We start from the raw sequence: 14,134 nt of genomic DNA on the forward strand, positions 1-14,134 counted from the left end.
AAACTCCAACTCCAACTTCAACTTAAACTTCAACTTAAACTTAAACTCCCACTCCTATTTGAAGGCCTTGACATTTGGAGTTGCGTGCGGGGATCATTAGAATGTTTACCTGTTCGCTGGCTGAGTATCTGCTGTTTGACATCCAGCAGGTCGCGCGGGGAGATTCGAAGTTCGTTTGTACGGAATGGAAAATCAAGTTACCAACGGCCAACAGGGTCGTGTGATTGATGTGAACATGTCAGCACGGACATGAAAGTGGTCGGAGCTGGGTTGGGACTGGGATTGAGATTGGGACTGCGATGGCAGGAAGCATAAATTGTAGACAAAGATGAGTGCAGATACAAGATACATGCTGCTATTACACGACTCACAATCAGCTGCAGATACAAATTTATGTCATGTGCAGTGGGGACATGTGAATGACAAAAAAGCATCGCCGCAGACTGATAGAGTTTTGTCAACCGGTTCGACACGGCGAGAAATTATCACCAGGCTTTCCAGCTAACTAAGTTGTCCTTATATATAATATAAAATCTGACACAGCCTTTCCTTTACCTTTTTTTTTAAGATAACAAACTACCTAACTTTTTAGCACACTCTCTTATGTTCTTTTATTCATATTTCTTCTTTACTTGTACTTTTTGGGAAAGTCCTTTTTTAATTTTTTTTGAAAAGGAAAGTTATAAAATGATAATTCTTATATGTAAAAATGGCTTTAGGATTTTGTGGCTGAAATGTAGGATATTATGTTTTACGATTTTAAAGGCAATTAAAGGAGACAGAGGTTTTAATATGTCTTTTTCAGGCGTACACTCTGAATTCAAAACTGATTTGCATAAATAGTTTTATAAGGTTTGGGTGACAGCAATATTAATTTGCATATCATTGCAGAAGAGTGAATTTTAAATCCAACCAAAACTCATAAGTAACAATATTTTAATAATCAAATAGTTAGAAATTCATAAAATTGTTTGTAGTGCACTTGCAGTTTGGGAGCCGTGGCTGGAATTGTCGGCCAACCCAACTCAATGGCTGGGGTCAAGCGGCCACCTGACAGCAACTTTCCTTGGCGGGCTGATTTCACCGATGGACGATTCAATCGCAGAGCCAGGAATGGAGTTGGGGAATCGGAGAGTTGGAGAATTGGAGAATCCGAGGAACGGAGGAGGAGCTGCGCCTCCAGCATGGAGACTGTGCGTGCTGTTGACACTGGGTCATAAATTCTGGTGGAAAACAGACAACAGTTTTCATTGTTCGCCTGCTCAGATGCAAGACTTTTGTTTGGACAATACACAAATATGGGCACTAGGCAAACACCGATACGCAGCAATAGACAAATAAATGCCTCGGCTGAAATTGGGTTGGCCTGGGCGAGGGGAGAGTTGGATGGATGAAATTAAATTGGGTTGCTTGGTTGAGTAGGTATAGGAGGCTGCAACCATTTGTCCGAGCCAAACTGTTGACTTTGCCGCTTGCAGGCCGCATTCAATTGAGTAAACAGACAATCAAACCACCCCTGCGCTGAAAAGCCAGGCCCGAAATCAGGCCAAAGACGCCACTGCCATCAACCTTGGCAATATTGCAACTCAGAACCTTTCAGGGCGCAAATGGGTCATTTTGCCACACGTCACTTGCTGACCTACTTTCAACTTTTTTTTTGGTGCCAGAATCTATGTCAGGGATGTCGACAGGTCCAAGTTGCGGCAATGAAAGTATCCTTGAGCAAAACATATCAAACATAATAAGGTGTTTTAAGCCTATAAACCATTTTATAAATTTTAGAAATTTCAAAAGTGAAAACTTAAACGCAGTTAAAATATTAAAAAGAAAAATATTTTATTTCGAAATAAAGTTCAAACATTTAGATAAAATGATTTATCCCTAAATAAAATGAAATTAAATAAGCACTTGTAATATCTGCTGCCAAGAAAAATTATATTAATTTGTGTCAATTTTGAACAATTTTATAAATTTTATAACTCTCAAAAGTGAAAATGAAAAATTATTTAAAATTCTTGTTCATGTGGATTGTCTGTCAAATAGTTGGTTGAGTTTTAAATTCAAAAGAAGTTGTCAAAAAATTGTAGTCCCCAAAAACAATAATTTAACAACAAAATATAAATGTTATTTTAAGTCTTAAACATATTTGTGTACTATATCTATACTTAATAAACGAACCAATACTTGGCTTTGGTTGGTTGCTCAAATTTAAATTTATTTTAATGGTTTTGAGACGTAATATAAATAAATATTTATTTTTCCAAACCTATTATAAAGTCATCATTTGAATGCAGATATTCCTGCGAATAGCTAAGAAACCTTAGCATAGTTTTGCGCTTTCATCAACACCAAGGACATTCTGCCAAGGGCAAGCGCAAACGAGGTCTAACTTGACCCAGATTCGGATGCAAAGAGTGCCCATGTCAGGGCTGCGCTGCTCCACTTCTTGGAAATGGCGAACTGGGCCAATTGGATAAAACTTTGTGGGAAAAGCTCCACAAATATGCTTACATGCATGCTCCATATAAGAAAGCTTCGTCAACAGCAGGGTGATTCACTGAGTCTGCAGTAAAATCATCCACATGCGCTTAAAAGTATGCTTTACATTCTTTTTGTATTTTTAACAGAGCAATGGTTTGTGTATTGGCTTTTCTGAGGCGCAGAAAATGTGGAAAACTTACATTTTCCACGGGCAGTTGGCAACTTCAGGTGTTGGGTTCGACAAGTTTTTGCACATTAAAAATTAAAACAAGCTCGATATCTTCGTCAATTGTTTATTATTTAAATGGTAATACACATTTTCTCAATACTTTCATTAAAATGCTTAGAATTTACTGCAATACTTGTAAGACTTTTGTTTTTTCTGCGAAGCTTCATAACTGAGCTAGAGCAGAAAAAGATGAACATGGCTATATTAACTCGTCTAGTTATGCTGATCAAGAATGTTTATGTAACGTCTTTTTCACTGCATGGCGAGCTCTTTACTGAAAAGTTTAATACTGTCTGCAGGAAAATATCTATTTCGTAATCTTAAATTTTTCTAATGAGGTATGATTGATTCGATCAGTGCAATAAGTGAGTTCCATTATTGCATTTTTTTCCATAGCCATACGATGCCAATCCCGAACAAACAGAGAGAAGGAAATATAAGTAGGATAAGCAACCAAAACACCGATGAAGGAGTTTGATCTTTGTCGACTTCCTTGTGGCACTGCGTCGACAAAGGTTTTGGATGATCGGATTCATGCAAAACGCAATCGATACTCTCCAATTTGGACAGACTCGCCTGAAAATCATAATAAATATTTAATAAAGATTATTAAATATGTACGACTTGACTAGCATTACCATTGAATAGAATCTTTTCACAATAGGCGAAGAGCATGCGCACAGAATCGGATTTCCCTTGATGTTCGCATTGGTTCTAAAAAGTACAACCAAGCTGTGCATATCGGTCAATTTGTTGTGGCTCACATCGATGAAGGGTATACGGCATGGGTCACCGGGCAAATCCGTGAGATCGTTATGGCTTAAATCTACACTCTGCAGGCGAGGCATTGTTCTGAAGTTAAAACTGTTCAGGTGCGAGATTTTGTTGTTCGAGAGGTCCAGGTGCATAAGGTCCTTGAGAGCTGTTAAATTCAGGGCATTTGGAATTTCTTCAAGACCAACGCCTGAAAGATCCAATGTTTCAACCTGCAGTCCAGCCAAACACTCGAAAAATAAGCCGGAAATGTCGCTGCATCTGGCAGTCAGGGACCCATTTTTCAGTATCGAAGTCAAGCAGCCGCATTGGAAGATTATTGTTGGGCATATAGCCAATACTGTTATTTGCGCAATGAATAGGATGAAAATCTAAAATGGAAAATGCACAAAATTTTATTTTCATTGTCTGTAGTTAATTTTATTGTTAATTCATGATGACTACACTTTCAACACTTTGTCTGATGTCTGATATCAAATCTGTGACGAAATGTTTAAACAAATGAACTGACATTTTAGTTTTAAAAAGCACTTTACTATAAAATTCTATAAAATAAAGTATACATTTTAATCGAAAAACCACAACATTTTCCGTTTCCAAATTTATTTCTTTCAAAACTTTTTTGCAATTTCCACTGAACTATTCGAATTTTTTTTAGCCCTTACACCAGATTTGTATTTTTCCATCTATACACTTTTGATAAATAATTAAAATACTTAAATTTTATAAATCTTTTGTACCAACTTTTATTTGCCTAAGTGCGATCAAAGTCATATTTAAAAATTTATTTATATTGTCTCTACACCTAATATTATTGAGACACTAAATCAAAATTACAAATTGCTAAATTTAATACACCACTGAATGACTAAGAAAGAAATTTAAGATTAGATTGTATTAAATTGCTTTATTGATAAGATAGCAAAGTGCATTTTTTATTTTACTGTCGGATTCTTTTATTTCTTGTAAATGAAACTAATGAAAGATAGGAATTGGACAATGGTTAGCAAACGAGCTTTTTTAGTTGACCGCTGCAATTGCAAGGTGTTTTTTGCAAAAAGTAAGTACAAAATACAAACGGGAAATCTTTAAGTCTGATACCATCCTGCTACGTTTCAGAAATTGTAATGGAGGTATGTTTGCAAGAAGAGTAAATTATTTTTAAAGCCATTTAATAATATAAGCATTTAAAACATTCCCGAAGCTTCTGTAAAGAAGGCATAACATTCTGTTAAATTGTGATTAATTTGCTTAATCCAAACCGACTTATCAGCAAATATATGGCTGTTAAATGTATACATATGTTTAGTTATACATGATGTTGTTTTTCGCACTTTTAAGATTGCGACTTTACTGAAAGTGATTCAATCTTTATTTGCTCAGCTCAAGAACAGACAGCAATGACAGTCGTTAAATCTTTTGACATTATAATGCATAGATTTGGACTATAGAGCCGTAAACGTTTGTTAATTCCCAAACAATTTTTATTAATTTCTTCTATTTTGCAGTAAGCCACGGATAATAATAATCTAGCAAAAGAACTTGGAAAATACATGATTCAACAAAGGTTAGTCTGGGTTCGTATACTATCTTTCATACAAAATCATTGTCTAACTTTAAATAATTCTACTACTCTTTTTTTTAGATTTTTACGAACATATGTGTTTTGAAAGATAAAGCGGAAATAAAAAGCCTAATAGTTACTTTAATTCTTCATTAAAAAGTGTTCGTTGTTTAGACAATAAGATTCGTATTAATTTATTTGAAATTGATTACAATTTAATCTATTACAGATACTACGCAAGACAAAACGTCCGGGACCAGACGACTTAATTATGTAGCTGCCAGAAAAAGGTAATCCTATTGAATAATACATAATAGCCATATCTGAAATAGTATATATACTTAAGCATGTTTATTTCTTTTTTGTTTCTACTAGTTAAAGTTATATTGCAAAAATGGATGACGTAAGACTTACAATATTTAACGCGAATTTAAAATTATTAGAGTTCTTAAATTAATGATCTGAAAAGCGTATATTTCCCTGTGTTTGCACAAATGTAACTACTTCTCTTTAAAAAAGTTTTTTTTTTAATAAATCGCTCTAATTTGTATGACTAAATACATCTTAACAAATGTTTAGTTCTTAAAAGCTAATTAAATTAACTACATTTTTAAATATTTTTTTAAATTATCTTTCAGGTTAAACAAGACTGGAAGTTAGCTTCGGCAAGCAGAACTCGAATTGATTTTGCTGATCAAGAATTTAACTTCTTCTCTGCGTTACTCGGGAGCAAAATTATAATAACTTCTACTTGTGAATCACAATCAAATATAATTATTGTTGTGAAGTATTACTATTATATTCTGTTAAAAGTAAAAAATTAATGTAGGTTATGGTGTAACTTAAGTAAAACAAATTGATGTTTGAAAGATGCGCCTAGATCGCGGAGAAGTCATATGTAATGGCTGCTTGTGCTTCTACTGGCCAGAAAGACAAGAAGATGAGCTGGCTCTTCGACAAAAGCTCGGATAACTATGTAATACCCACACTTACCTGGGGTATACATTTTTGGGACCATGCGTGTAACACTTCCTTAAAACTTATTATTATCTCGCGTAGCTTAAAATTTATGACACATGGCAAACGCCACATACTATATACGAATCGAAATCTCAATATAAGTCCTGTATGTATATTAATCACTAACACTGCTACCCGTTACAGACTTTTTTCACATGCAAAGACTTAAAAGACTAAGAAATGAATACTAAGCCTTGCCATAAAAAGAAAATTTATAATCATTAATTATCGTAGATCAGCGGTTTTCTTACATATTTAATCGTCATCTTGTGGATTTTGTTATATTAAATAAATTAAACTGCCTTTGACTGGTAACTCTTTAGGTGTAATTAATCAGATTATTTTTTTAGTTTATATTTACAAATAAAAAATGGCTCGTGACTTGTAGTTTTTTTATAAGTAAAATTAGAGATGAGTAGTTGGTATCGATAAGTCAAAACAATCGATCAGTTTTACATGCTATTGAACTGGATTAAAAAGTAGTAACCTAAAGTAATAAATTTTCAGCTATTTTTTCAAGCTGGAAATAAAAAGAATTTGACACAAATGGTATGCAGGCCGCCAAATCAACAAGAAATATTTTGTTTTATTCTATTTTAATATATTATATAAAACTGCCTCGAGCTTAGTTTTAATATTTAATAGGACTGGTATTATAATGAAATAAAGTTGAGATTTCCTTGGTTGATTCAAAATTATTTTCACTACAATGGTACAAAAATAGAAATAATAAATATGTGACTATTAAATTTTTGAATTTTTATATTACAAATTTAAATTATATGAAAATTATAACTTTTTTTGCAAAGCATTACTTTTTACAAGTGTAAATGGAAATGAATTCTGTGTTATGCAAAAAACTAGAGCTATCTTTAGCTATACATTTTTTTGCTTTGTGGTGAATGAATTATTAAATAAAATTATATCACCTCAGACTGTTGTGCATAATAAATGGAACGATTCGGGAGGAATTAATTATCTCAGAAAACTGCAAGAACCTGTTGTCTATTGGATTGACTCGTTCAAAAACTTCTCAGAAATGATGCCAATTAAAGCTGTCTACGTGGTTTTGGAATGTGCTAAAAGCTTTTTGCTAGTCACGTAGTAATAAAATGCCGTTAAGTTTAAACTAAAGAATTGATTAATCATATAAATATTATTAAGTAAAATAATACAAATTTTCGAAAAATACTTATTATACACAATTGATAGTTGAAGCATTTTAAGAAAATAATTTTAGGGAGTTTGACTTGTTGTGCCGGCAGACAGTGCGTATACTTGATGGGAGCGGCTCTGTTTGGGGAAATCGGACAAGCAGTGCAGATTTGTTGTGCCAACAAAAAGCCTGCGTCCTCGTCCTGTTTTTCTCTCGTTCTCTTGCTCTCTTTCTCTCTCCATATATATACATCCGGCTCTCTGGAGCGCGCACAAGCGAATCCTTGACGATTGTGTGGCAGTTACTTCGGCAAAGTTGCGCCCCCGTTGGCAGCGCTGTCGGCGTAGACGCATCGCTGCGTTGCCGCCCGCCAACAAAAAAAAACTGGGGGAGACGGAGGCGAAGGCGAAGGCGAGTCCGGGCGGGAGTCCTCGGAGTCCTTTTTCGCGTCCTGAGTCCTCAGTTTTGGACAAACACTCCGAGAGGCACGTCAGGGCCAAGCGCGCGCGCTTCTCGTGTCGAGAATTCTGTCTGTCTGTCCGCCCAGCGTGTGCGTGAGCGTGTGTGTGAGTGTGTGCGTGAGCCAATGGCAGCGTCGGTGTTAGCCAATTCCAATTCGGTGGCAGCAAACACCGTGCCGTAATCGTGCAAAATACGGGAAAGTCTGGCCCGTACCAAAATTCAAGTGCAAACGTACAAATTCAAGTGAAAGTGCTAAAGGAAAAAAAACAACAAGCCCCCCTTTCTATATCGTCCTGAAAATAAACAACAACGAAAGGGGAAAAAAATATATAGTGAAAAATCATAAGCAACACACAACAGGCAACAACGTTAGCAACAAAATCAACAAAGTGCGCTGGCGGAGCGGGAATCGCGGTGCGGGTTGTGGGTTGCGGGCTGCGGGCTCTTCAGCTGCCAGTTCGGCTGTCAAAAGTTAGTTCGAATCGAGAGTCTAATGTTTAATTTCCATTTTTATTTCTATTTTAGTTTTTTAGTCTCCTCTCTCCCTCCCCTCCATTTGTCCTCTACACATTTTCAGCTCTACAAAAGGCGTGGGCGGTGCACGGCAAGAAAAACTGTGGGAAAGGAAATAATTAGAAACAAGAGATTGCAGAATTTTCAACTAAAAGTATCTACGTGCCTTATTAACATTTAATTTTTGTGTGTATTTTATTTGTATTGTTTTGTTATTACTTATGTTAACATTTTACAATTATGTATTATAAAAACTAATTTGATTAAAGTATTATATACTGCTTTACTTAAACAACTAATTTAATTTGTTCTGATTTCTTAATTTAACTTATTAACTTTTGGCACGCTGAAATTAATATATAATGTTATTATTTTTTCTTATAATTTAATTTGTTATTTTAAAAGATAACAACATAAATTTTTAATCTTTATACCAATTGGTGTTAAAATTTAGAGTCTGAACAAGAAACGTAGAATATGATCAATGTTCATGTTTTAACAACAAAAAAAATTGGTATTTGTTATTATCAATTGCAAGCCAAGATATTTTTAATATAATTTGGACCACCATGATTCTTTCTGTGTACTTTCGACTTAATTCTTATGGCAATGACAGGCGCTCAAGGAGTTTGCCCGAGTGTTTGCCTGGCCTGCTGGTGTTGTTGTCCTTCTTCTGGGAGGCTTGGTATGGAAAAGCTCCAAGATTTTACGCTTTTAATGTCGCGCGCTGCCCCAACAAGTAACTTGGATAATTTAAACAGAAATCTTAGTGCTTGCCAAGTGCATTACTCATACGCCGCGTTGCCCGAACAAAGCATGAAAATGAAATCATACCAACTACAAAAAGGCAATAACATTTAAGTTCACCTACCAACTGTCCGTTTGTGTGTGTGTGTGGGTGTCTATGATGAAAATTGTGAAATGCGTGCCATGGCAAAAACAAAGGCAGCAAAATAAATGAAATGAAATGAAACAGACCAGCAATAAAACGGGGCAAGAACAAAGGACGAGAGCTAATGTCCGAACCTGACCAAAGTCCAGAGTCACGCGAAGTTGCAACAACAACAATGGCAATTTTCAAATAGACCACCAAGGTGAACCAAGGATGTTTTTGTGGGGGAGAGCTAGTTAGTTAGATCAGACTTCTGGCAGAGATCTGTTATAAATCAAGGATGTTGTGCTGGCGAACAAATGCAAATAAATTGAAGAATAATAAGCAAAATGCCAAGGCACTGGCACTGGCAATGGCAACCAAAAAAGCAAAAAAAGCGAAAAGCCGCCGCACAAAATGTGTAGCATAAATAATTCCACCCACAACACACAGACAAAAAAGGTTACACAGTCACTAGGGCGACACCAGCAGACAGGCAAACGCCGACGCTAGCAGCGACGTCGACGTCGACGCCGGCACAGTCAGCCTGAGCAGCAGGACTTTCACCCACACTCTCTCTCTCTCTCTCTTTCTCTAACCACAAGTATATCTGTAAAACTTTCTCTCTAACTAACCTACATCAACAGCTGTGACTTGCGAAAAAGTGCCACCCACGCAAACCCAAAAATGTGAAGAAAAACCAACAAAAAGTCTATAAAAAAAATTAAAAATCCTAAAGTTATAAAACCAATCAAATAATTAACTAAATAATAATATTTTTCAGTGTTTTAGTTGCTGTTTTAAGTGTGAAAATCGCGAGCGGAGTAAACAATTGGCCAGGACAAATGAAAACGCCAGAGCGCGCTTTCCTCTGACTATCGCTCCCTGTCTCTCCCCTTCTCGGTCTCTCTGTCGCTGTCTCTGTCGCTCTCTTTCGCCGACTTTCTCCGGAACAGCTGTTCGTCCTGCACATCTCTGTATAGCTGGCTATCTCTCAACTTTCTCCCGCTCTCCTGCGCCGAAGCGTGTGTACATAACCTAAAATCCGCGCTCTGGATGTTGCGGTAGGCGGTCGTGGCAGTTGCACACACAAGTGCAACATTGGGAGCAGAGCGGCAGCAGAGCGACGGAGCGGCGACGGAGCAGCGTTGATGCCGTTGCAGCTGCTGCTGCGCAGTCAGCGACGTCAGCAACAACAGCAACAGCAACACAAGCAACAGCAAAAGCAGCAACACTCGCAGCAGCAGCAACAGCAGCAGCAGCAGCAACGCCAGCAGCAACACTCGCAGCAGCAGCAGCAGCAGCAGCAGCAGCAGCAACAATCAGCAACATCAGCGCCCTGTGTGCACCGACAATAATATGAGGAGTGGCAGTTCGGAATTACTACTCGAGCAGCAACAACAAGAGCTACGGTTACGTAAAATCCGAGAACTGGCTCCGAAAAAGAAAAATGGCAATCGGCGCTTTCGTTCGTGGCGGGAACGTGCGCGTTTCTATGGCACCTCGACACTGGCCTTCTTCTCGGTGACCGCCGGCGCCTCGCTGCTCTTCCTCGTACCGCTCTACGTCGATCCGGCCATATCGACGCTGAGCCACGACTTTATCGAGAAGCCCACGCTGTGCACAACGACGCGTCGCGAGGATCTCGTGGGCATCTTCAACTGCTCGTGGAGTTCGTGTCGCGAGGGCTGCACCTCCGATTTGTACCGCTGCGTGCACATCTATGTGACGTTTATCGAGCAGAACATTACGATACCAGAGAATATGACTACAGCAGCGGATTACAGCAACTTTACGTCGGACATGGAGCAGTCCGACGAGGCGACGCTGCTCGTGAATATCAAGGGCTGCGGCTACCCGCCATCCGTCACGTGCAAGAACTTCAACGGGTACTACGGCATCGAGGGCGCCATCTTCCCGTGCTTCTACTCGCGCAAGAACAAAACGGTGGTGCTGACCTCCTACAACCACGACGACCAGGTGGCCGTGATCATCCACTTCTTCGCGGTGCCCTTTGTGATAACGGTCATCTCGTCCATCGCCCTCTGCATCATGCACTGCGACTGCCGCTGCAAGAAGGATCGCAGCCACCGCCGCAATCGGCCGCAGTGCCGAAGGCCGCGCATCGAGAATCTCAGGTGAGTGACGATTGCCCACAGCAAATCGCCAAATTCTTCTTAAACACGTGGAGTATGGTTAATGCATAATGACGGTCTGACAATCAGACAATCAAAAGTAGATTTCTTGAAATATCGCAATTATTCTTAGCACTTACTTGGGATTGTGTGCATTTCGAAACGTTTTCTTTATGTGTTTCTTAGAAAACTCTTTAACTCTCTAAGTTGATTGGTTGGGATCCTCACTTTATAAGGATATATCGGTACAAAAAAGTTTTTATTTGACAATAAATTTAATAATTATTAATATGTTTACACAATAGTTATTTCATGCAATCATTTCATGAAATGGGAAAATTCGTGTTTGTTTAATCACCATTTCATGTATTCGCAAACCGGGGGCTATTTTGATTTCTTGTACTCAAGAATTCATGAAATTCATAGCATAAACAAAGTATATAATTCATGTTACTGACAGAAAAGGCTAGAACTATAAATCTTTATTTTAAACTAGAACTTGTAATTCTAAACCAGAAAAATAAAATCCTTAAGTGCAGACTCTCGTTCTTCTCTTTCCTTAAAAAATTGTTAATCAAACTATTTCAAAAGTAAATAGAAACTAAGATAATAATTCTCAATGTCAATTTTAATCTCAAAGTAATGTGAGGCCCTTTTAAAGCAAAAAGATCTCTTGATTCAAACATTTTGTAAGGGAATGCAATGTTGATCCCAACACAATTGTATAAACCTTTCAAATATATCATGTCTAAAGACCAGCTTCCGTTCCTGCAATATATGCGACTGCTCTGTTTTTCAATTATTTCATTTAAATAAACACACATATTTTGTTGCATTCCTTTTTATGAACAGTAAGTAAATTTAACAAAACCTTCTCAGCAGGAAATTCCTTCCTGTCTGCAATGTTTGCTTTCCTGGCGACGGCGTAATTTAAATAATTCACTAATGACAGTTTTTGTGTGTATGCGTACTGAGTGCGCGGAAGGTGGATAAGGTAAGGGAAGGAAAGGGGGGTGTCAATGGAGGGGGTGTTGTTATTTTGGAGTAATATGCGGTCTAAATTATTTATAAGACCAGGCGTCGCATGTATGTGCCGCCCTGCACCGCAGTCGAGGCATTAGAGTTGGCACCAAACACGCACCACACTGCGTATGATTGATATGTTGAGCTGTTGACAGAGCCGCCAGGGTTTGAGGTTGTATCTGACATCGACTGCTAATGCGGGGTGCGGGGTCCAGGGTATCTGACAATTACATTTGGCCATCAAGTAAATAGAAAACAAAAGGCCATTGAATCGTGCTTCAAATCCACAGCCAGCTGGTCTTTAATGCCTGTTTTTATTGAATTCCCATTGAATTGTGGCATTATCGAATCTGTGCCATTGTTTTGCCTTCCATTTTCCTTTTTCGAGGAAATTTCCATCAGTTTTCAGTACTCATTGCACGTCGATTCAATCGATAATGAATTGGTGGTCTGTAGCCCTCCCCCCCCCTTCCATGCACCCCTGTTCAGACCACCCCTCTTACAGCTCCTGTGCCTGCTCCTGTCCGCCCATTCACTCGGTACGTGCATTATTCAAATGTCATGGCAGCCAGGGCGCTCTCACACTCACACCCACACTCACATGCCAGCCAGGCTGGGCAATTTAAGTTCGCCGAGTGCTGCCCGTCGAATCCTTTGTTTTCCTCTGTCTGGGACTGGCTCATCCGACTGCTTGGCATGGACTGGCCCAGAGGCTCTATCAATTATCGGTTAAGTGCTAGGAGTGTCCTGACTTGCAATCGCTCTTTAGGCACACAGATCATCGAATAATTGCAGTGCATAAACGACCTTCGATTATAAAGCTGACCCCATTTTTGTAAGGTTTCACACACGCAGAAATTATGCAAAACTATGCAACATAATTTAAAGACAAATCATATAACAGTTTAAAGAAAACCATATTGACGAATCAAAAATTTGGTGCCGCTTTTTAATTGCGCAAAATAATACATATGTCGCGAAGATTGTAGTGAATTTGAATGTGCCAAGGATAAGAGCAAAGGTAAACTATTTAACACAAATAGTATTGTAGTTTGGGGAACTTAATCTGAAAGTATGCGTCACACAGGAAGAAGATAAATATAAATCTAGAGGAATGTTTCATTCAAATACATTTTTCTTTATGTTTTATCCAAAATAAAGTCAAATAATGTTTAGATCAGTTAATAACATCCCAAAACAAATGATTTAGTAGTTTATTGATGCATTTATTTTCCTTAACAATAGTAAGTTTAAACTGTACACATTTGTGAATATGGCTCCGATTATTAAGCAAACTAAGCCATTTAAGAAACTAATCTGGATGCCAATTAAGCGCACCGCATGGAATTCTTTTGAGCTCTGTATGATCAAGGTTGGGGCAATATTAAATGTGCGAATGAGTCTGTGAACAGCTGCAGGTGCATGCCACACATATTCGCCCACAAAAAGTTTTAGATGCAAATTCCTTGAGCAGCGGCAACGGAGGCGGCAACGACAGGTGGTACAGAAATGTATCTAATGCGCATAATTTAACTTGTTTTCAACGGAAATCACTAATAAAAAGAGTTGAAAAAGCGCTGTTGAAAAGTTGCGAAACAAAATGGCGTCAGCGTGCGAAGGTTTTTAGCGCTATCTGGCATGCACACAGGCACAGGCACAGAAACACACACCCACGCACCACCCCACACCCAGACCCACACCCACTCCACGTGTGTTACATAATCAGCTTACCTTTAGCTGTTACCTTTTCTTGTCGCTGAATCCGACTTTGTTTCAGACACAGTTGCCGCTGACGGATTTGCAGGATATCATTCACACGACATTCGACTAAAAACTCGTTCGACCGATATGCAAAGCAAACTGTCTGTTAAGTGCAACGAAAAAGTGGAGATTAATTTCCACTCAT

At 38.2% G+C, this 14,134-nt stretch overlaps 2 protein-coding genes and 1 long non-coding RNA gene across 12 annotated transcripts in view; 2 read left to right on the forward strand and 1 right to left on the reverse strand.

Moving 5' to 3' along the window:
- Positions 1–2,760: 2,760 nt before the first annotated feature.
- On the reverse strand, positions 2,761–6,447 carry LOC108135164. Of its 2 annotated transcripts, none has more exons than XM_017255788.2 (3): positions 6,320–6,447; positions 3,349–3,855; positions 2,761–3,286 (listed from the first exon to the last, which is right to left on the reverse strand). In XM_017255788.2, the coding sequence occupies exons 1-3, from the start codon at positions 6,332–6,334 to the stop codon at positions 3,086–3,088; spliced, it is 723 nt and encodes a 240-aa protein (XP_017111277.1). In that variant the 5' UTR covers positions 6,335–6,447; the 3' UTR covers positions 2,761–3,085. The 2 variants fall into 2 exon arrangements, with proteins under 2 accessions (XP_017111277.1, XP_017111276.1); XM_017255787.2 differs by lacking the exon at positions 6,320–6,447 and adding an exon at positions 4,229–4,337.
- Positions 4,527–5,900, forward strand: LOC108135165. Of its 9 annotated transcripts, none has more exons than XR_001773889.2 (4): positions 4,527–4,544; positions 4,993–5,061; positions 5,130–5,338; positions 5,687–5,900. It is a non-coding gene; the product is annotated as an uncharacterized LOC108135165 (long non-coding RNA). The 9 variants fall into 9 exon arrangements; XR_001773886.2 differs by lacking the exon at positions 4,527–4,544 and adding an exon at positions 4,546–4,617; XR_001773884.2 differs by lacking the exon at positions 4,527–4,544 and adding an exon at positions 4,829–4,939.
- A 3,889-nt stretch (positions 6,448–10,336) lies between the features above and the next one.
- LOC108135163 (protein tipE) overlaps positions 10,337–14,134 on the forward strand; it is a 30,968-nt gene continuing 27,170 nt past the window's right edge. The window contains exon 1 of the mRNA XM_017255786.2: positions 10,337–11,208. Within this exon, the coding sequence (XP_017111275.1) occupies positions 10,430–11,208 (779 nt within the window). The 5' untranslated portion in view covers positions 10,337–10,429. The remainder of the gene's footprint in view (positions 11,209–14,134) is intronic.

Source organism: Drosophila elegans, unplaced genomic scaffold, assembly GCF_018152505.1.
Source record: "Drosophila elegans isolate 14027-0461.03 unplaced genomic scaffold, ASM1815250v1 contig_476, whole genome shotgun sequence".
Classification (NCBI taxonomy): Eukaryota; Metazoa; Arthropoda; class Insecta; order Diptera; family Drosophilidae; genus Drosophila; species Drosophila elegans.